At 39.9% G+C, this 23,024-nt stretch overlaps 1 protein-coding gene across 6 annotated transcripts in view; it reads left to right on the top strand.

Moving 5' to 3' along the window:
* Positions 1-13,738: 13,738 nt before the first annotated feature.
* Positions 13,739-23,024, top strand: part of ITGA6 (integrin subunit alpha 6) — a 42,123-nt gene continuing 32,837 nt past the window's right edge. For all 6 annotated transcript variants that reach the window (XM_062498706.1, XM_062498703.1, XM_062498702.1 and 3 more), the window contains exon 1: positions 13,739-13,899. In XM_062498706.1, the coding sequence (XP_062354690.1) occupies positions 13,739-13,899 (161 nt within the window). The remainder of the gene's footprint in view (positions 13,900-23,024) is intronic.

Raw genomic sequence — 23,024 nt, 5'->3', positions numbered from 1 at the left:
CTGTAATAAAGTCAGCAGATGTGCATGTGCAAGAGGATGGCTTAAATATCACTAAATAGTTTACTTCTCTTTCCAACTGTCCCCTCATTTTTCAAGCTAAATAACAGAATTACTGGAAAAAAGTAAAATATTCAAGATACTAAGTTTTATAACAAGAATCACACCAGTTACTGCTTCAGAAAAAAAGAAAAGAAGGGAGGGAATAGGAATAGGAATAAGAGGGAAACTTAACCTATAACTGTAGTCCTGTCACTGCCAGAATTTCATTCTTGCCAAATGTGTCCTTTTTGATATTGACAAATGAAATATTGGAACAGGTTTTAGAAAACCAGGGTGGTTGTATGTTCCCTTTCAATAAAGGAGATCATAGTTTTTTAGAAGTTCTAGAACTGCAGTTTTCAGGAAAATAAAATATTTAAAGCAACTAGTAAATAAACCCCCAAACTTTTAAAAGTAGTACTTTCTGTTGCCTCTGTCCTAACTAATCTTTGTTGTTATTCTTTAGGAACATACAAACGTCGTCTCTGTTTAGAGTCACTCTTATTTCCACTAGTAATTTGTGGAAAAATCTTCAGGCCTTTTACAAGTAAGGGCTACTTTCTGAGCTATAGATTTTAAAATTAAGTCGTTATATTTTTATACCTTTGAATAATGAATTTTCATTCTGCATAATGTATTTTTGAATGCTATGAAGTTTAAAATGATTAAATATGCAGTGTATGGAACAGCGATAAGTTGCAAATAAGCAGAGCTGTGCTGCTTAAAATACAAATTCCTTTGTTGGATGTGTTTTCTGAATGCTATGGATTAGATTAAATGCTATGTTGCATAGTATGGATTAGAATGAGAAGTATGTTGACCACTAGATAACAGCACACTGGAGTTTCAGGGGTTAAGTGCCATCCCTTTTGGTGCAAGGTAAATACCTGCCCAGTCTTTGAAACAGCATAGAGTGCTACCTGCACTGTAGAGATTAACAATATGTGCTGAGAACTCCCTTCTCCTGTGGTGACAGAGGAAGGTTATTGCCCAGCCAGGAGACTCCAATCATCTACCCAGTCTGTAAGTAGGATAATATGGAACTGCCAAGAATTTTATATCTGTGAATGTGCATTCATATGAATAGCACCTAAGGTTATGTCTCTCTAATGAAGGCATGTGGAGACAAGGCACACAAATATTTAGGTGTTGGCTTACTGTAGTCATGCAGCTTCTTTAACATGAAAGAGACAGGCCTTGTAAAATACTTGAGAAGTGCTTTTGTTCTGAGTCACTATCTGAGTAAGAAAAAACCCAAGTAAGTGCACAGGGGACAGTCCAAGATTGTTGTCATGAAATAAGAAACAAGATGACAGCAGAATACAGCATAGGGAACCACAGAGAATTCCGAAAATTAGTGTTGTTTGAAAAAGGACTCCATTTTACTGATGCCATTGTTGGAAGATGAGCACGAGCCCAAGAAAACCAGAGACTTTAATGTATTCTTGCTTTCTAGAAGGATTTTCATGCTTCCAGTTGAATTGTAACAATGAGTCAGTTGCCAGTAGCAGCCTGCTTGAAAAGAGTAGATGCATTTGGCAGCATTTATACTGTGGAGAGTTAGAGACTGCTGGTTAACTTGAGGGGCAAAGGGAGGAGGAAATACTCGTAACCTTCAGAAGGGCAGACATGACTTCTGGGTTTCATGCTGTTCCTTCAGTTCCTGAGATCACAGCTTAATAAGACTGGGGATAAGGAACAGATAGCAGCCTGCCTGTTTTTTTTAGGCTGTGCTTTGGCAATTACACGTGTTCTAACAGATATAATTGCATAATTATGAGCATGGAAATAAAGAATCTGTCTGCTTTCATCCTATCTCCTCAGTACATCATCAGTTGATTCAGTATTTTCTTAATTGTGAGTTTTATATGGATTTGCTACTGTCCTTGAGATTTGAATGAAAGCATATATGAAATTTCTGAACTCCTCCAAATGGAGTTTTAAATGTTGCTTATCATGTACCAGAGAAGTAAAGGGGAGTAATGTGAAAAAGTTTGAAATAGGATGTTTTTGAGAAACTACAGAAACTAAGCTGACTTTTAATCCAGGAACATAATAGGATTTGTAATGAGAGCAGTATTAGTGGAAACATAGAAAATAAGGAGTTTGCAAAGGGACTTCATGCCTCTTGGAATTCTTCCAAGCAGGCAATGAGCCTGTAGATAATAAGTCAGTTGTCACAATCACCTTGGATTTTTCAAGTTCCTTTGAGCCTTCAAGAACTTAAATTTATATGCAATGGAGAGAAGATCCTTTTGTAGATTAAGAGATGGCTGAAGAAGATAGAAGTAATTAATATTTCTCACAGAGAGAAATCCCAGGAGAATTTAGCCATTTGCTATGTTTGAAAACCTAAGGGATGTGAGCACTAGGGAGCTAGTTGTTATTGTCTCTATACATTTTTTGTGGGTCAAAATTAAAGCTGTTTCTAAAGAAAAGTTTTTATATAAATAACTGAGAAATAAAATTGCAAGACTAAGGTTCATAGTGTACAAAGAAACTTGCTTCAGTTAAAAAATGGACTTTGTACTAACTTGTTCCATTAAGGATCTTGGTCTCCCTGAGGTAAGTTTGCCATCATCTCAATGCTTAGTAGCAATCAGAAAAGGAATTAGTAAATGAGGAATTGCCATAACAAGCAGGGCATATAATTATGCTATGGCTCTAAATACATGTCTTTGCTTTATCTTGAATGTTTTGTGGTATTCTGACAAATCTGTCTTAAAAGGCATAATATAAAGGTACAAAGAAGTACCTGAAGTGTTTAAAAATATATAATGATATCTGAGATATGAATTGGACAATGAGACTTCTGTGTAAAAAGAGGTGATTGAAGTGGGATATGACAGAAGTTTATAAAACCATGAATAAAATTACTATGAAATGTTCATTCACATCCGATCATATAACAATGGTGGAGCAGTGGAGTTTGAAGCAGAAAGTCCTTTTCACACAGCGTACAATTTATTTGCATATCTTGTTTCCACTGTGCTGTAGAGGTCAATAATATAATTATAAATACAAATTGGGTTATATAAATTAGAAACTGTCAATAAATACAGTGAACTCATGGATGAACAAGGTCTGTAATCTGCAGAGCACCAGCAGTAAACAGCAAGAGAAAGTCCACTCTATTACACACTCTATTGACAATTCTTAGGAAGAATATTAAGCTATCTGAACTATTTTATGAGTTGATATGTCTGTTGTTGAATAAAATTAAAAATTTAATGTTATAATTGAAACTGTTGTTGAAACAGCAAAGTGGCAGTGGCTGAAACTCTAATAGGCTCCTATTGAGCCTTTTTCTCAATATTGGTCTATTAAGAAAAGTGAGCATTTGCCTTGCCATTTCGACAAATTACAGCTCAAAATTTGAACTTCACAAATGCCCATCTGTGAGTCCCTAAAATGTTGCAGTGCCTCCTCTGGTTGCACTGTGTTGCCAGTGCAGAGATATTGCTATTGAGACCTCCCTAGCTGTGGCCGCTTCAATGCCTCCACAGCAGGAAAATCCCTGCAGAGGATGATTTGTGCTAAAGGTAAGGCAGTCTCTCACTTTTTGGGAGTTAATGAAGAAGCCTTAATTAGCGTCTTCACAGGCCATGCCCTGTCTTTCCCAAAGGATCTTGATCTTTGGGATAAAAATAAGGAATGTTGCAACAACAGAGAGAGCCAATGTCTTCCCTCTCTTGTGAATAGACTGTGGAGGATGTGTGTGGGCATATGTTCTAGTCTTGATTTACTAATCACAGAAAATATACTGCAGCTTTGTTGAAACTTGTCTCATAAGATACTAAAAGTTGCTGTTGATTTACTAATAATAATGAAAAAAGAAAGTAAACTCTGGCTAGGTATAAACCTCATACAAACCAGAGTAAAACATACCTTGTAGTGACAACTGTAAGTCTTGTGTTTTGCAATGCCAGAATAATACAGGAGCTTGACAGTTAGATATTTTTTTTCCCTGACACAAAGTGCCTTTAAAGCAAAAATTTACAGAAGTGGTTATCGGAAAATATTTTTCCCAGGATGGTATTTGTTACACTAAGGTTTTCTTTTTTTTTTTTTATTTGTTCTTTACGTCCCCTCCCAGCGGTGTGATTGCAAAAAAAATAAATATATATATATTCTATTTCTCTTACAAATGATTTGGAAGAAAAAATAAAAGCCTTTTCAAAAGAGGGTTGTGTTTGTTCTATAATAGAGTCTGACTAGAGATATTTATTTCTGTTGAATGTGTTCACACTGAGTCTTACATTCTGCTGACAGAACTCTTAGCTTATGCTGGTCTTACAAATCAGTGCTTCCAGTCTTCAGGTGTTTCAGCTCCATGGTATTGTATCACTATATTATTATGATGATACTGCAAACAGCTTGCCAGCAACTAATACTGTCACTGACATAGCCAAGTCTGGCTACATTTTGGAGCTCTGGAGGTCTGAGTCACAAAGTTTGGACTTCCAGCTTTTACTGTGTTTGAAAATACTTCTCTTGCAAAAGCTGTGTTATGAGAACTGCAGTGTGGGCCTATGCAAAGCCAAGGTATACACTTTCTGTGGGAATAAAGCTTATTCAGATATTCCAGAAAGGATGAGGAAGCGTTGAATAAAGAGAAACATCAGGAAATGTGACAAGACTTGTGGCAGCCTTGTCAGTGCTGCTGTTTCTCTACAGAACACAGCCCCAGACTGTCTGGGGCACACCAGCCACATTCAGCTGACAGTGTGTTCCCCATGCCCCTTAGGAAAAAGCACCTCTGGGCAGCAAAACAAGGAAAAACTTCTAAGGGATTCACAAAGGTCTGTTTTAGGGGGCAGATACTTAACACACTTACATGCTTGAAGTGCTGGAATACAGGCTCACTGCTGCATCTGTAAACATATATACACATAAACATATATAGCCATGGTCAGACTGTTTTTAGCTACCCAAGTTATTTCAATACATTGTGCAATGTTATCCACAAAAGATGAAAGAATTCAGATACTTCACAAGTGAAGTGTGTGTTAAAATAACTCTCAGTGCACAGTGGCATGCTGCTTCTTTCTTCCCCTTGTACCTCAAATAACAATGGGCTACTGGTAGATAGGAAGCAGAGCATGTAGTGGAAATTAGCAGATTGCCGTATGATTATTTAGCTGCTAATAATTGCAAAATGACAAATTAAAGTATAGTTCAAATTGAAGTAAATCACAAATACCTCTTATGATGAACACAAAACTGGAATAGCACTATACACCCAGTAATACTAAGCATATATCAACAAATTTATGAAAAGGTGGAGCTGTTGCAAAGCAATGTGGATAATAATAATAATTTATTATCTGAATAATATGATAGGACTATTATTTCAAATGAAATTAAAATTTTACTGTCTACAATAGAGTATTGTTATGTTCCTACTTTACCACAATGATTTGGTTTCTACATAGGGACAGTCTGTTACTGATGACCCTAGGAAGCCTATTTAATTAGATATTAATTCCTGTGCCTGATCCATACTTGTACTTCCACATGCAAGCTATGGTTAATTGTTATACATGTCTGAAAATTGACTACCTCCTGTTACAGCTTCCTGTTCTGACAGCAAACAGATTGTTGAGTGATGAAACTTTCCTCATAATATTGATACCCTGATTCTTCCCTCTCAAAGCAGCTGTCATTTTGTTATCCTGAGGCTGACATAAATTTGGCATGCAGCAGAACACAGGATCCAAAGGCTTGCAGCCACTGCTGCCAGGCACACACTTATACCATGACCTGATCCCACCACATGGTCATTGTCCTCCATGTACAGCTGGTCATCAAGTGCTTGTAACATCTGCTGATTGCTGTTTATTGTCTGCAGAACACTCATCTGCTCAGATTTCTTTTCTAACTGCTGTAGACCTGGCAGATCTGATAGTTGTTTATCCACAAATACAGACAAATCAGTTCCTTCTCACAGTAATGGTCAGTCATCTCCAGGGGTGACAGTACAGGGCTTGAAAACTGGTATGTTCAAGGTTAGAATGGAGCAGAGAGATCTTGTAGAGTCTTTAAATATGGAGTGAAAATGAAGTAATGAAGGAGAACAGAATGAATGATTTGACACTGAACACATATTCTGATAAGTACAGCTGCAACTTGCACCGTACTGCAAATTCCCAGAGATGAAGAGTCAGAAAGCATAATGAGGGACATCAGTGCTTACCTACAATGTAGCATGGGTTTTATTAACACAGTGTGATACTCACTGGGAGCTGTCAGCCAAATGTGCAGATATACCTGTATCCCAGCTCAGAAGCTGTTAGCTGTGCAGAAGTGACCTTGCAAATGTTCACGTTTAGATGGGTTTTTTTTAATGAGGCACCGGAGGAAGGAGAATTCAGAAACCAGCTCTGGCTGTGGGTTCTGCTGCATCTTCCCTCTGTGATACTGGGGCACTCTGTTGCCCTTAAATAGATTGTCAATCTTTTCCACTTGGAAATGGAGATTGTAGTACTGCTATATGTCACAAGGGAAGAATGAAAATGCTTTGAGATAGTACTTTATGCTCTGTGTGGAAAACACATCATTATTGTATAATACCTGCATTTTATTTTATTAATGTTAAGAACAGTTCCACAGTAGAATGGGTTAGTGTACCTTTATTTGCAGTAAAGAAGCAAATTATAATGCCTTGATCTACTTGCCAATTAGTTTGCTCAAGTGCTTAAAAGTGGACCTTGATCCTTGGAGATGCTGATTGACTTCAGAAGAAGCTGAGTAACAGGAACTGATGCACGTATTTCACTCTGTTTGATCGGGAATTCACAGCAGTTTACTTGCTTGTATGCTAGAAAACATAGTATTTGTCTGGTGTATCCTAAAAATACACATCCACAAGTAAAGAAAGCAATACATGTGTGCCATGCAGGAAATTATAGGAAAGGTACAGCCCTAGTGAAAACTGAGAGCACCTCTCCTGGACTGTATCATTTTACCTTCCTCACTTGTTTGTGTTCCCAGATGTGTGGAATGAGCTTGGATAGGTTTGGGGTGTTGTCTTTGAGATTTCTGGTGTGAAAGACATGTAAACAAATGAGGCACAGCACACCCACACAGGGACTGATGATTGCAGTTGAAGAAAGTATATATAGTTGTTCTAATGCATATTTTAGAATAATCTGTCTTAACATAAAATAAGACTGGGCTTATTTAAATGTGATTACTATATGAAAATTCAAAACCTTTTAGAATTCACAGAAAAAAAAATTCCCCTGACAGAATGAATTTGGAGAATGTGATCAGTCGAGTGTCTGAAAATAAACATTAGAGCAGTTACAGTGTACAGAAATGTGGAAATGTGCTTGTGCCATACATCTTTTACCAATTCATAATATTACTGAAATAATTGCTTAAAACTTAATGCATTAAATTTTGATTGCCTACAAGGCACAAGTTATGTTACCTTTTCCTATGAAGATAATTGAAATTAAATGTATAGAAAGATGGAGGAAAATAGTGAGAAAACAGAATACACTATGAAACAAAATTCAAAACTGCTTTTGAAACCTTGCCAATACTGTATAAAAATTTGTGCTTTCATAATTAATGAATGACCTTTCCTTCCTTGACCTAGATTTTAGTTGTTTACAACAAATGAACAAAGGAAAAATATCACTTGAAGTCAGCGAAGCCAGCACAGCAGCTTCCATAAAGCCCTTTGCCAAACTGATTAGATTTGCAGTTCACTCCCTAAGCCTGCATGGTCATGGCAGCATCATCCAATTAATCTTTTCATTGAATAAAAGTGGAATTAAAGAGGAACTGAATTTTTTTGTGTGAATACTCCTGTAGTACTTGCTTAAACATGAAATCATTTCTGATTAACTCATGTGTGAGCAGTCTTATTCTGAAAAAAAAAAAATTCTTCCTGTTGAGCTTAATGTAGTTGTTTAATAATTAAACAGAAGTGGTTAATTGGAAAATACTGCATATGCAGACAATCCTCAGTCTTTTTCCTTTGATGGCTATAAATGTTTCAAGGTTGGAAAAAGAAGTAGTATTGAAAAAAATTCTTCCTTGGATAACAGATTGTCTTAATTTGTTGATTTTAGTTTCTTAATTTGTTTGACTAAATCAGAAAGTTAAAGTATCTGATAGGTTTTGTTTCATATAAAATGGTACAGGTAGATCAGCATGAGGGTGGAAGAATCTTTTGTCTCTGGAAAACTTATGATGCTTGAGAAATTAAAGGTTGCATTGCTCAGCAGGGAGCTTTTGAAAACTGTATTGTGTCTTCAGCCTCCACATAACTGCTATTCATATCCAGGCAAAGCAGGGAGAGAGAACAACCTGCTTTTTCCTTCAGTCAGCAGCTCAGATATTGAGTGGTCTGGGCATTTACAGACTTAATTTAGGATTTTTTTAAAACAGCCTTTGCATAATTAACATTTTCATTATTGTGAGTGTGTTAAAAAGTGATATAACAAAATATAATATGACAAAATATAACAAAAGATGGAATTTACTCATTAGGGACTGATTTAAAAGGCTATGATTAATTAAAACTATATATTCTCCAGAAAAGAAATAGTTTTAACTGGTGGTGATCCAAAAGAACTAGAAAAAGATTCATTCAAGTCTGCCTGGTCCAATTAGTTTTTCAGAAATTGGGATGTTAATTTAAAGAGAAAAGTGAATATGTTTGTTAATTTATTTTTGTTTTTTTTAAAAAAAGAAGATACTTGTTTTCTATTAGCAAAGAAAAAGTAAAGGAAGTAGAGGAAGCATCTTCCTGAGACTGCTAGCTTTAGACCTTAACCAGAGAAGCAGCCCCTGCTGGCATTGTCTGCAGCTCTCTGAAAATCATGCTTAAACACGTCTGGACCACAGGTCCTTTTGAATCAGTGGCAGACACGGTTTGGTTGGCACATGCAAGCGAGGTGGCTCTAGTACCAAAATAGTAGAATTTGTAAAGACAATGGCTATAGAAAAATCTAAATCTATTAAAAAAAAAAAGAAGTTAGATTTCCTTGCATGGCTCTTGTGAAGCACTGGAAGCCTCTGCAATCTGATGGAGCTTTACCTCCCCCATGGAAGCCAAACAGCCAGCTGGCCTCACAGCTGGGTCTGATCCAGGACTGATGGGAGGACAGGTGTAACAAGTGTGGAAATGACAAGCAGCTGTTCCCACGAATTTCCTGCCCGAGGTGCTGGGAGTCTCAGCTGTGCACTTACAATAAGCTAGATTGTGACCTACAGACCAGAGTCCTTGAGTCACTGGAGTTCCTGACTTTGTGCTTTAAAGATTCTGTCCCAGGGCCAAGTCCTGTCCAGCACCCAGTGCAGATCTTGGAGGTAAGTGCTATCAAGGTTGTGTGAAACTGTGTTCTGGGTGATGGCCAAGGACTCTTTAGTCAGGTCTCTGTGAGCTAGGAGAAGGAACGTGTCCTGAACAGTAATCCTTTCTGGGTCTTGATGGGGTTAAAATATGTCCTGTGAGGTTTGTCTTGCTTTCAAAATTCCTGGGGAGAATATCCAGGGAGATCCTGTGAATAACTTGCTTGTAAACCTCCTCTCTTCCCTCCCTGCCAACACCTACCCAAGAAATGCCTTGTTTATCTTTTTAGACCTCCTCTGCTTGCTTGTAAGCCATTGTTGACTGCTTTGATGCAAAACAGTTGAAGATGCATTTTGAGGGAGAGTTGACTAGACTGCCAAAATTTGCATCTGGTATTAGGTTATGTCTCTACACTAGGGAAAAGCTCTACAAGAGAGGGAAGGTTTCATGTGCAGGACACACTGCAGGTCAAGGAAGCATGAATGGTATAGATGGGTCTGGAATGCAGTCAGTGATACACGTTTCAACTGTGGTAATGTAGTTGTCTTTCAGAGAGACCCACAGAATGGGGCTGCAAAGCTGCCTATCATGTGTATAATGATGTTTCAACTTCATCTCACCTTATGGTGGGGAAAATCTTACATAGTGGTATATGTTACTAGTGAATTAAAACACAGGCATACATTCAAAATCACTGTAATTTTGTGTGAAGTCCAAGATGTGGGTGCTTGATTTCCATTTGTCACCAGTGTTTCTCTGATCTCTGCTCAGCTGCACTCATAAAGTGCCTCCATGTTTACATAGATGTTTACTCTCCAAACAGTTCTCGTCATTCTGAAACTACTTAAGGAATGTACCTGACAACTTGGGTTGAAAAACATTCTCTAGATGTAAAAGACTGAAAGAACAGTACAGTGTACAGTGTGTGCTGTATACACTGGTCTCAGTGTTCACCAAAATTCCAGGTCTGGACTGAAACATTTCTTTTGACTCATATTTTTATTTGTGTAATACTATGTCTATCAAGGTAATATATTTTGACATTACAAGCAAATAAAGAATGGCAGAATGTCATCTTGTTGTTTTAGACATCAAAAAGAAAAAAATGAAGTTATAGGAACATAGTAACATCTTCATTTAGAACTGTAGTTTAAATAGAGCTGCTGGTAAAACAGCTGCATTTTGGTAACCTTTCTGAAAAGATAGTAAAGAGAGAGACACTGAGACATTCTTCATCTGGTTATAAATGACAGAAATACAATTAGTCTTATGTCTGTATAAGTCAGAATACCAAGTGTATAAATATAACTGTTTTAATGCTCTGGGTTTAGACTGTTCAAAGCAAAACATTTTGCTTACATGGTGGTGAGCAATTTAATTCACTTACCACTCTAAGCCCCTTTATCTCCTGTGCGCTCTTCCTAATGATTGTTAGGGAACCAAGAACAGCTGTGAGGATAATACTGGCAAAGATAGTCTTGTAACCTAGCTGCATAAAAATTCAGGTGTTTCTTGTAGCTGTTAAGATGCATCTGTTTAATAAAAGTAAATAATTTTTCTAGGACATGCAGTTCTAGCAACACTATGCATATTGTGTTCAGGAGAAACCATCCAACCATTCAGGCTACTAATGCTTAAACCTAGTTTATATTCCTGAATTTAAGCATGCTGTATCTTTGGAACTTGTACAGTGAACCAAATGCAACCTTTTTGGTGGTATAATTTTTTTCATCCAGAACTATATAAATTAAGAAATCAAGCAATTTTTTAAAAGGAAATGGGATGGGGATATTTATACATTTTGTCTTTTCAGGACCATTTGATGTGCTGCATTAATGCTGCACAGCTGAACATCCACAAATTGTGTATTTCTTTGTGTAGTATATTGTTGATAAAAAAGATAGAATTTCAGAAATGTAAAACATTGTGCCTTGCCTTCCTTCTAGGGAACCCTTAAAATGTCTTGCCAAGCTCTAGCTTCTGCATTCTACCTCTTATTTTCCAGAAATTTTTTTTTTTTTACTTTATAATTAACTACATGGTTGTATAGAGGAGGAAAGTATTGCTGGCAGTCATGTGTGTGTCTACTCATTGAGGCTTGCTCAATATGTAGACACAACACGCAAACATCTTGTAGCCCCTCAGCTGAGTATGAACATACCATAATAAGCAGACAGCTTGAAAACTCAGCTATAGCAGAGTGTTTGTTACAAAAAAGAGAAACTGCTTTGATCTGGCCATTGCATTTCTCAGAATTGATGCGTTATTATGCATAAGAGAGTGCCCATGTTTAATTGGTCATTAGACCTAATCTTTATATGGTCCCCCTTTATACCAGGATTGTACAAAAGAGGAATTCCTGAAGTATGTGTTAGCTACAGATAACTCATAGCATGTTTGTTTTGGAGGAAGAGCAAAGGAAGGAAACTGACATATTTGTAAAACCTTTTTTCCCCTCTCCTCATCTAAAGCAAATGAAAATAGTATGAAATGATGAGAGACTATCCAAAGTAATTCTAAACTGCTCGTGTGCAGTTTTGCTCCACTCTATATACACTCTATTTTTTTCTTTCTGTGGTCCCTTGAGACAAGTACTAATGTTCCCGTGTCTTGGACTCCATGTTACTGCATCTGGAGATGAGAAAATTCTGTCTCCCCTCAGCAGTCTCTGTGGATATCGAGGAACAGGTACAACACGCTCAGGCAGTGCTGGTTAGAGGGAGGGGGAGAAGTCAGATAAACCTAATGTGCCAGTATCATTCAGGAAGCTCTGGATCAAAGTAGTTCTGAGACTTCTTGCAAGTTATTGAGTACAAGCATCACTTAAAAAGTAACAACTATAGTTACTCTAAGAGTATTAGAAGCATGCAAGTTTTGATTGTCCCAAAAGGCAAACTGCTAAGACTTTTGTACAGATGTCAACACTGTTTTAAAAGGACTTGTTTAAATTAAATCCACTAATTACTGCAAAATACGTGGATTGTACTAAACCGGTTTGTAATTAGTCTGGGACCTGTCCCTCTTACAGGTCCTTCAGTGAAACTAGGGCAGTATTTATGCCAGTACAGTTTTCTGATGTGGCAGTGATTGAACACTGGATTAAGACTTTGAATGGGTTGGGCATGGAGGAGGAAGCAGGGAAGGACTCTATTAGCAATAAATATCTGGGAACCTAATTTAACAGAATGCTTTGCTTACAGATTAGAGACACATTTCTGATGCGTTTTCTTCCTCTCTTTTCATCAAGTGCATTTTGGACTTGAGCCAAAGATTTATCTATACATGGAGCTATCCTAGAATAATTACTCTGGAAAAAATAGCCTGGATTAACTTTGTGGGAGCAGAGTATGGTTCCAGAAGGAATTATTTGGAGTATCAACATATTTGAGTGCTCTGTCTCAACTGCTCTTTTCTCAGTTTCTCTGGAATCTTAGCTTCTCTCTTCATACTCTGGACATAAGTAGAAAAGAACAACTGAGTACTGTCATGCTGCTTGGAATTTGTGAGGTTTTAAACGTTTGCATCTGCTTCCCAATACCAGAGCACTGAACCAAGGTTCCGTTCAAAACCCAAAACCTTTCTCTCTGCTGTGGGTGAAGTTGATAAAGTATGCTTGCAAATAACCTTTTGGAGTTACGGGTGGAAGCATAAGAGAAAATTTCCTGGGATCCAAACCCAACGTATTGTTTTTGAATAATTAAAAGGTAGGAGTAAGAAATTTTCAGATGTGTTAAGAGATAGGAAATGCTGGAGGAGGAGATTCAGGTAGTCCTCAGCCTCTATTCTCACGTGCTCTGTGAAAAGTCTGGAAAAGAGAGATAATTTTTTTTGTTTTTTCTCTTCTCTTGCATGTGTTGTTTGGGGAATAGACTGAAAAGTGGGATCATGCTGTCCATAGTTCTGTATCAACCTTAGCACACCTGAGCACTGTGTTATGCCGTGGTCCCTACGTGACGCCGCCGCATCCAGGCCGGTATCGGCCCCCCAGGGGGACACGGTTTGATGTCTCAAACACGTCCGGCCCCCCGCCCTGGCAGCTCTCCGCCCTTTTCCCCGGCGGTGCTCGCGGGGTACGGCCCGGCCCTCACCTGCGGCCGTGACCCGCCCCCGGCACGACTTCACTTCGTGTCGCGAAGGGCAAACACAACCGAGGCCGGGATCGCGGCGAGGGCCCCGGAGGCCGGTGGGCGACTCTCGGGCGGGGCGACGCCCTCGGCTGCCCCTCCCAGGGGCAGGGGCCCGGCCCCGGGGACATTTTGTGCTGTGCCGGGGGCCGGGCACCCGCGGAGGGCGGGGCGGGCCGGGCTGGAGCCGGCGGGGCTCAAGGGGCGCGCTCAGCGCGGGGAAGCGGCGGTGCTGGCTGCAGGTTCCCGGGCCGGGCGAGAGCAGATGGCGGCCCTGCTCCTCCTCTACCTGCCCCTCCTGCCGGGGCTGGCCGGCGCATTCAACCTGGACACGGACAACGTGATCAGCTGGAGCGGGGAGACGGGCAGCCTCTTCGGCTTCTCCCTGGCCATGCACCGGCAGCTGCAGCCTCAGGAGAAGCGGCTGTAAGTACGGCGCGCCCCGCCCGGCCCCGTCCCGGGCCGCCCGCGGGGACCCTGCCGCCTTCCACCGCCGGGAAACTTGCCCTGGCGGCGGCCCGGGGTCGCCGGCCCCCGCGGGGTGTCCGGCCGGGCGGCGGGAGGGCCCTCGGAGGGATGGGGCAGCACCTGCCGCGGGGCGCTGCGGAGCCGGGGCAGCGGCGGAGCGAGGGGCCGCTCCCGCGCCCCGGGGACCCGTGCAGAGCCGGGGCTCGAAAGGGGAAGCGAGCGACAGCCGTCGCTGGAGCCCTTGGCGCTGGAGCCCTTCCCGCCGCAGCGCTGTCGGGCGCGGGCCTGAAGGCGCTGAAGGCAGGCGGGCTGCAGCCCGGGACGGCGGGGATCTGCTCCGCCGCAGCCTCTCGGGTTTGTTCTCCCTGCGCATAGCCGGCCTCGCGTAACCCAGCGCCTGCTGTTCAAGACGGACCCTGCCCAGGAATGCAGATGAGCGGTGATACAAAGAAGTCAGGAAAAATAAGTCGGTGCTAGTGGCATATGCGTGAAACTTATTTTGGGAAATTACGAAGGCAAAATAAGGCTCCTGTGTACATCTTCGGCATCCTTGCTGCTTTGTGTCCATAGCGGAGCGGTGCTGGACCCCACCCTATCCAGTATTGATGGATGGAGTGTGAGTCTTGTTATATAAATGCCTCCTCCTCAAATATTTAGTTTTAATTTAAGGCACAATATGCCCACTATCCATATAGAGTTAATGAGAGAAGAAACCTGGAAAGAAATCATCTTCATAAAGTTAGGTGGTAAATTGAAAAATCCCGTGGGCTCATTTCGCTCACACTTGCATTCTTGTGTAATTTCATAAAAATTATCGTGTGTGGAGGAGTATAAATCACATACATCCATGTTTCATCTTCCATCTAGCAGATAAAATGACCTATAGCATCCTGGAATGAAATGCAAATCCGTGAACTCCTTTCCAGGGGCCTTCATCTTAATTCTTGACAGGATTATGCTTGCATAGGTCTCACTTTAGTACTACCAAGAAAGCAGTGCCTGAAGCTTGTTAGTCTCCTGTTGTATTGTCAGTACTGGCAGAATGAGTGTGTAGGAATATGCAGGCAGCCAATTACTGAGAAGAAAGAAACAGCAGAAACACAAGGACAGTCACAGTATTCAAGCTGGTATGTACTATTTGGCTGAAATGCCTCAGCGATTATTGGCATCAAAGTTCTGTATTGTATGTCTAGTAAGTGCTTCCTCGGGCAATCCAGTGTGGGGAAAGAGCAGAGCCAGATGCTATCTGCCTTGACATGGCTTTCTGAATCCATGCTTTCATGAGAAGCAAGGGTCTCTATTAGAGACAAAACCAGACTAGACAAACTGCGTTTCATGGTGACGTGCGCTTCTGAGTATGAGGTGTCTTGGCCATTTTTCAAATCCATGAGTTTTAGCATAAAGAATTGGAATGCTACCCTGGGTAGCTGCTGGGTAGTATTCTTGGAATTAAACCTCTTATGTCAAACTGGCATGTTGTAGTCACTTTGGACATCATTTTTTTTGTCTATAAAACCAGTAGTGTGTGGATTTAAGGGAACAAGCAATTAAATACACTGAACTGAAACTATCTTTCTTAAGGACTGAGCTGTGTTTTGCTCACTTTGTGTGAGTTTTGTCTTCTGATAAAGGAGGTTTGATGGGGAGTCTTGAAGAGAAGCCTTCCATGTTAAGCTGCATTTTTATATCAGGTAAAAATGAGCTAGGTTGAGCTAATACCAAAGAATTTGTGTGGTGTTTTCCATGGAAACCTCATGTAATTTCTAAGTTGATTGACTCTTCATAGATGGAACAAATGGGATCTGCTGTCCAGATACTTGGGGAAGGTAGAAGGTTACAGGAGCAGAGGTCATACTGAGGTCTGCTGCTGAGAAACAAATATATCTAATACCTGCATGCTGCCTGTTACCTGTAATGACAGGACTTGGGGTGCAATACCTCTGCATTCCCAGATGCATTTTGGTCTGTCTTAAATCCACTTTTACAGCAGAAGTATGTACAGCTATCTCTTAGACAGAAGTATTTATTTTACTCCTTCTTCTTGAATGGATGCTAGTTTCAAAACTCAGTTGCATTTAGAGTAATGTCCATTTAGAGTGTGAACACTGTTAAGTTGTTGCCAAAAACCACAGAAACTCCAGTTCTTACTGAAACATAATTAAAAGTGATACTTGAAATCTCATCTGGCAGGGACCCTCATTTCACAGAAACCTGTCAGCTTGAGCACCTTTCTACTCCTCTAGTTTTGCAAAATTAGAAACGGGTTGTCATAGACGTGTGCAAGATCAGTCCATCTTGGGTAAAACAAGAAAATGACAGAGGGTGACATTCTATTCAAGGGCTAATGGCTTGGAGCAAGGCTTGGTAAAACAAAATTATGTGTAATTTTTCTCTTCCCTCATTTAAGCATTTGTTAAGTGAAATGGTTCCCTCTTCCTCACACAGGATTATTCAGTGTTAATCATTACAACAGTCCTCTGTAAAGATGAGGGTGGAGAATGTCTAGGAAGTGTGACAAATAAAGGTACAGCTGAAATGTGTTTTGATTAAACATGGTATTTGCTTTTGCTCATAATTTTTTCTTAGTCACAGAGTACTGTGGGTTGCATATTAGCTTTGAAAGGCTAATTAATTTATTAGTATTAGATACAAATGTCATGTTTGCTAATGAGGAATTATGTAGCTTTCAACATTATGGACAGATGATGTTCAATTGCTTTGACATTAGTTGTGAATAGCACTGAGTAGAAAGCTATGGACTAATAACAAGATTTTTTGCTTTTTTTTTTGAGTATCTTCAGGTTAGAAGAGTTGGAAAGTTGGTCAAATGGAGAGGAGAGAAGCTTTAGTTTATGGTGACTGAAAGTGGACTGGTAATGGTATGTGGGTGTGAATAACAGCTGAATGCAAATTTTATGTGCACAGAGAAACAGTAGTGTTGGAGGTACTAAGACATCTTGTCTGGATTTGTGTGTATGGTTCTGGTTCACTGTCAAGCACAGTGAATCAGGCAGCAGAAAAGGCTGATGGAGCTGGGTTTATTGCCTGTGTAAGTTTGTTCTGTTTTTAGTCTATCCATATGATGAAAGTGAGTTCTGGTTCTGCAGGGGAGTGGTGGCACAGCAGCAATGCATTTCAACTGCAGACTGTAGGAAGGATTGTAGCTTGGAGAGGTCTGAGACTGGGGGACCACATAGCTCTGGGAGAAATGTGATTAAAATGTAAGTGGTCCTGTGATGAAATGAGTGTGTCCAGCATCTCCAGATGGAGACTACACTGGTTATGCATATATTAGCTACTATATGTTATAGATATATTTCTATTATAATAAAAATATAATTACTAGCTACTCACTATATATGTAGTGCATGCAATCACATATATGTAATTTTATAGAATATATAGAGATATGGTCTGTATGTATGCATGCTCCGTGTAAGATGTCCAGCAAGTCCATTCCAGTTTGGTTGTAATTCACAGTTATTTAAGCATCTTGAATTAAAACACAAGCATCAAGAATATCTAAATTTGTATATTACTGTCACAGAATTGTAGAATCCTAGAATCACTTGGGTTGGAAAAGACCCTTGAGGTCAGTCCAAGTATAAACCTAAGACCCGTTAGCCAGTTTTTATTTGTGTTTTAGATTGATAGAATCACAAAATATCCTGACTTGCAAGGGACCCCAAAGATTTACTTGCAGGTAATTCTGATATTATTTTCAGTAGAAGTATGGAGCTGAATTCTGGTAGGCTTTTTGTTATTGTAGAAGAAGGGAAGAAAAAGGGAAGATACTGTAGTTGGCAACATTCAGGATTCTCCCATCAGCTGAAAAGCTGTATTGAAAGCTGTGGATAGGCACTTTATGTTAAGACTGCACTGACCATTACCAATCATAAAATCCTAAAATATGCACTGTCTTACTGAAATTTTTACTTGTCATGGGTTTTGCTGATACTGCAGGTGTCTACTGTGAGGTATTACAGCAATACATAATAAAGTTGCCTTAGGTCAGCAGGACTGCTGACATTGCTGTACTGCTGCAGTGCATCCTCAGTGGCATTTATCCAGTACTTTTGTGTTCTCTGAGGGCTTGGGCTCAGAGATGCTTTGCTCCAGCAACAAAGAACTGGATTATGCTGGTCTGCAGTGGAAGATAACAATTTCTGCTTGCAGAGGTGGTGTAGTGTAATTCAGACTTTGGGTGAACTGAATTAATAACAATGCATGTTTATACCTTCAGGTTTAAACTCTGTAATAGTGATGGTCTTAAGTTAATGCTTCTGTCAATTAAAAAATAAAGGATTTATAATAAATTTATAAGTTTCTTTTTTTTTTTTTTTTAGGCTGTGATCTTACTGTGTCACTGCACGTAGTATTTTCTTCGGTTGAGTGTCTCTCTGATTTTGTTTATGCAAGCTATTCTTGGTTAACCTGCTTAGACTGCTTATTTGCTTTCTTAGTGATAGTAGAGGAGTTTGTGTTCAAGATAGATGTCGTGTGGCAAAGGTCAGGATCCAAATGAAGTTGGAAGGAGGAGGGAGGAATTGTTGAAGATGTTTCTGTTAGTGGTAAGGGATGGATTTTCAAGGAAGATCCATTATGCTAATATAATGGGTGAAAGAAGTGAGATGAATTTGTTGCAACAGTGATGTGTAGTTGTTACGGGAGGAACAAACTGCAGAAGGCTGCCTTTTTTTTCCCAGTACTGATTTTGACTTATGTTATTGGTGGCAGAAGCCAGACAGGTAGGTTGGCTTCTAATGAATGATTTTTTCATAAGGCCTAACAAGCAGAGAAGAATGATTACTGATCTAATTTGTTGCTGTCTGATTTCTTCATCAAATAAATGAAATCAGCATACTGGGTTGCCTGGTATGTTGCAGCAGTAAATTGTTCCCCAGTCAGCATGGGCCATTCTTTTTTCCTCTGTTAAATTCCACCCATGTGCGCCAGAGCAACTGTAAGTTTTGTAAGGAATGCATTCTGGTAAATTCTTATTAGAGATACCTCATTCATTCTGAAAGAACTACTTTTAAAATCAGCTGTTGTTTAAATGTTTCAGAACCACCCTGGGTCTAGATGAATCATTCTGGCCATAACTGTAAAAATGCCACATTTTGAGGACATTTTCTTTGGAAAGGACAAGACTGAGATTATGTTATTGGGCAAATGTCAGTTTAAGAGCAAGTAACTAAAAATCCATATTGTTGAATGAGCAGATGGAAGTCTATACAGTGAAACATTATCTGGAAAATGAACACCTTATAGTGGTATTTAGCAAGGGTAGGTACAGCACAGGTTTATTTGATGAAAGAACTATGCAGAATAGTCTGGAAAACATTGAATAATTCCTTTATCAGCACTGAATATTTTTGATTGCAATATACATAAGCAAGTTACTGCTTTGAAAGTAATGGGAGAAGAATGTAGCTTAGAAAAACAAACATGAACATGGAAAAAAGGTTTTGCTTCCATTTTTAAGGGAATCATTCTGTATGTTAAAAATAAATGAACTATACCGAAGGTTAATAAAGCTCTTTTTGCAGTGCTAGCATAAGACTATTGTAGTCTTGTTAAAATGCACTTCCCTTGGGTTTAAGGTTTTGTGAGTATCACATTTTCTAGGATTGTTTTGAGAATTCCACAGCAGTTACTGTGGAAAAGAGGCCTTGGAAAAGTTCAGTTACATTGGTTTAGCTTTAAGGACAGACTGTGTGTATTCTGCTGTGAAGTACCTGAAACACATTTTTGTATGAAAATAACAGTGAAAGGCAAAAGGTGCTGCTTCTTGCATTGTGAATTTTTGGAGCATTTGCTGGTATGCATTGATCATTTGTGGATCTGCTGGAGGAGTGACTGTTTTTCTTGCTTCCTCTTACAGACATACATCTAAAATTATGTAATTTCCTTCAAGGAGTTGAGCTAATGTGTGTGAGGATGATTAGACTATGTTAAGTAGGGAGAAAGGGAGATTCCTACTGAATCAAGGAGAAAATGAGAAGAGGTTTTTGGGATGGGCCCTGTTAAGATGCCATCTATAGCATAAAAACGTACTCTAGCCTGTCTAGGGTAACGTGGACAGATCCTGCACAGGATTTCACTGCCAGCTAGCAAGTTTCTAGGGTACTTTTCAGCTGTATTCCTTGCACTTGTTTTCTATTTTCAAAGAGTTTGGAGATCGTCTAAGAAATAGAGAACAGCAGATAGGAATGATCAGCATTGTTGAGTTTGCTGATAGCTGGTGTCCATAGGAGTGACAGAATTTTCTTAGACTGAATGTTACTTGCTTTTTAGTGAAGATGACATTTTTTGCAAAGGGAGCTGTGTGTGCTTAGCCTCTGCATGTTTCATCTGTCATTGTCACCTTTTTCAAAAGTAGGTCTATGAAATGTATCTTTAAGGAACAAATAATTGCAAATATGCTGGGAAGAACTCACTCCTGTACTGCCAGGGTTGTTTGCTCAGCAGCACATGCATGGGTCAAAGGTCTGAGGGAAATGCATGTTTATCCTGGAAGTGGTCAAAAGTGGCAACCAGCTGTTGCAGATAGCAAGGGCACTAATGTCATGTGTGGTTGAATTTTTTGTGTCCTTACTACTCTTTTCACAATACTCTGCTAAGGGAATTTTAAAGCTTGGTTAGCCTTGCACTTTGTTATCAGTGCAGCTGAAGCTGCATAGTGGCTCAGTCTGCTGGCTCTTAGATGTTAGTGATGTCTAGCAGAGTGTGTGAAAAGCTATTTTAATTATCTATGTTTGTGTAGTGTGAAAAAGCCCTCAAGTGAAAGCCACGTTTTCTTGGTCAAAGATGCTGAAATAAATTTGGTGGGTTTTTATCTTACATAGCTGACTCTTCTAGCTGCTACTACAAATATGACATAATTTTGCAAGTCTCTGTAATCTTTTTATCCACTCAATTTATTTTTCTGCTAGAGATATGTTTGATAATTATGTAGTACGGTCCTAGAATTTTGCTGAAGATGTAAGTTTCTTCTCTTCCCAGCCAAGCTGTGTTTCTGCATATAATGGAAGAATAATTTTGTTGTCAGATCCAGTCCTAGAAATAGCTGCAATACTGTTTGCACAGCTTGCAGCTTACAGGATCATAGAGTGTTAAAAAAACCCAATTAATTCTAGATTCTTCTTAAGTGAGAATGTGGGGAGTGGCAAAAGAGAAAATGTATGAGGGGATGCCTGTAAAATTAGGTATGTGTGCATGTGGAGGAGTAGCAGTATGTAAAGTAAGAGAATGCAGTGGGTTTCTTGGTATAGTCTCAAACATAAGTTATTTTGAAAAAAAATCTTGTTATTACATTTTTAAAGCTGGTTGAAATTCTCAGTCTGTACATTCCTATTCACAGTAAGATATGATTTCTTCTTCCACAAATGTGTATAAAGAGCAGTTTCTTATGAATGTATCATTTAATTCTATTGATCTGTTTGATCAGTGTTTGAGTATCTGCATGGAACATAAAAAAGGCTCCTTGAGCATCCGAGCTGCAGAGACATTTGTATGACCTGTTTCTTCTAGGAAAATACCATATTGGAGTGATGTTCTTCCAAGTGATCTGAGTGCCTGTGTTTTCAGTTAATTTGAAGGCATGGGGACAATGTGTCATGTACCCAGTGACACATCTGCTTTTGTCATTAAGTTCATGGCTTGAAGAAAAGTCTTACTCAAACTGTGGATCTGATTATAGACATTTAGCCCAGGGCTATGATGACTTTAGGAGTGAAGGAATAATTTGAACTGTGCTTCAGCATGCAAGTGCCTTCAGGCTGTTGGAAGTGTGTGTTTGATGGCTGTTCATGTTCTCATTGTCTGAAGCTCTTACTGGGGATTACGGATCACGAAGGTCCATGCTTTTTCTACATGTGCAGAGTTCTTTAGCCTGCTCCCACAGGGTGCTCCTCTGTAATCCATGGGCTTAGGTTGGCAGCTGAGCAGGGTACAGCTCAGCTCAGGGGTGCCAGTGTTGGTGTGGGTGAACTTCCTTCCCCCTGGGGTGCTGCTTGGTATGTTTTAACTTAATGTGATGAACTTCTGTTCAGACTGTGAATCAGCCAGAATTTATATGATTGTGTATCTAGTGCAGGAGGTTTCTACCTGTCTTGGTATTTCCCCTGCAATTCAGAGAGATGTGGTGGTGGTAAGTCTGGAAAAGGAGGCACGGGGGGTATCTCATAAATTGGATGTAGGAGTGAAGGAACTGTGGCTTGGGTTAGCACGGGGAGCAGTTGCTCTTCAAATTCTGCAGGGCTGTGTTAGTTGCTGTAGTATGTTACACTGCCCATTGTTTCTACAGTAAAATGTCCATCCCTCATGCTGTACTTCTTTCATGCCTTTTAATGGTTTAATTATGGTGATAAATGAAACTGATGTACTTCATTCTGTGAAGGAAGTAGAGACATTTCAGCCCAAATACTTGTTTTGTGCTGAATTAGAACTACTATAATTTTTTAGAAATGGGTTTTGGCACATTGAATGAACAGTACGTGCCTGTTAAGGTTGTTACCTCTCAAAACCAGTAGTGCCTTCAAATACTGACTGGGTGCACTGCTTTCAGATTTCTTTTTTGGGGGGCGGGGTGGGGGGGGGGGGAAGTGTGACATGCTTTATTTTTATTGCCATCATGTTTGTTTCCTTAAAAATGTGCCTAATATAGGATGTGATACTTCTTTAATTTTTGTTTTTTTTTTTTTATTATTGAGATGCCATGCGTAGTGAGGATGCAAAGACAAATGTGAAGAAGTTTATATGAATTCTGGAGTTTTCTATGGCATGAATGGCTAGCAGCCCGAGTGCAGGAGACAGTAATTCCTAATTTTTGTTGTGTACTTGTTTACTTAAGCCATGCCCACAAGACCCTGATGACAGCCCAGAGTTGGTACAGCAGCTGCTTCTGCAGGGACAGGCGATGGCCGCAGGGCCCCGCTGTGCTCCGAGGTGGCCGGGGGCTGCAGGGTCACCCTGGCTGCTTTGCTGCAGCTGTCCTTGCTTGCTTGTCCTGCTGCTGTCAGAGCTGCAGCTTAGTGCACCTGCAGTGGAGAGTAGCTGGGCTGTGCCCGGCTGGCTGTGAG

The sequence above is a fragment of the Cinclus cinclus genome, chromosome 9, assembly GCF_963662255.1.
Source record: "Cinclus cinclus chromosome 9, bCinCin1.1, whole genome shotgun sequence".
Taxonomy (NCBI): domain Eukaryota; kingdom Metazoa; phylum Chordata; class Aves; order Passeriformes; family Cinclidae; genus Cinclus; species Cinclus cinclus.
This window is presented reverse-complemented; position numbering and strand designations above follow the sequence as displayed.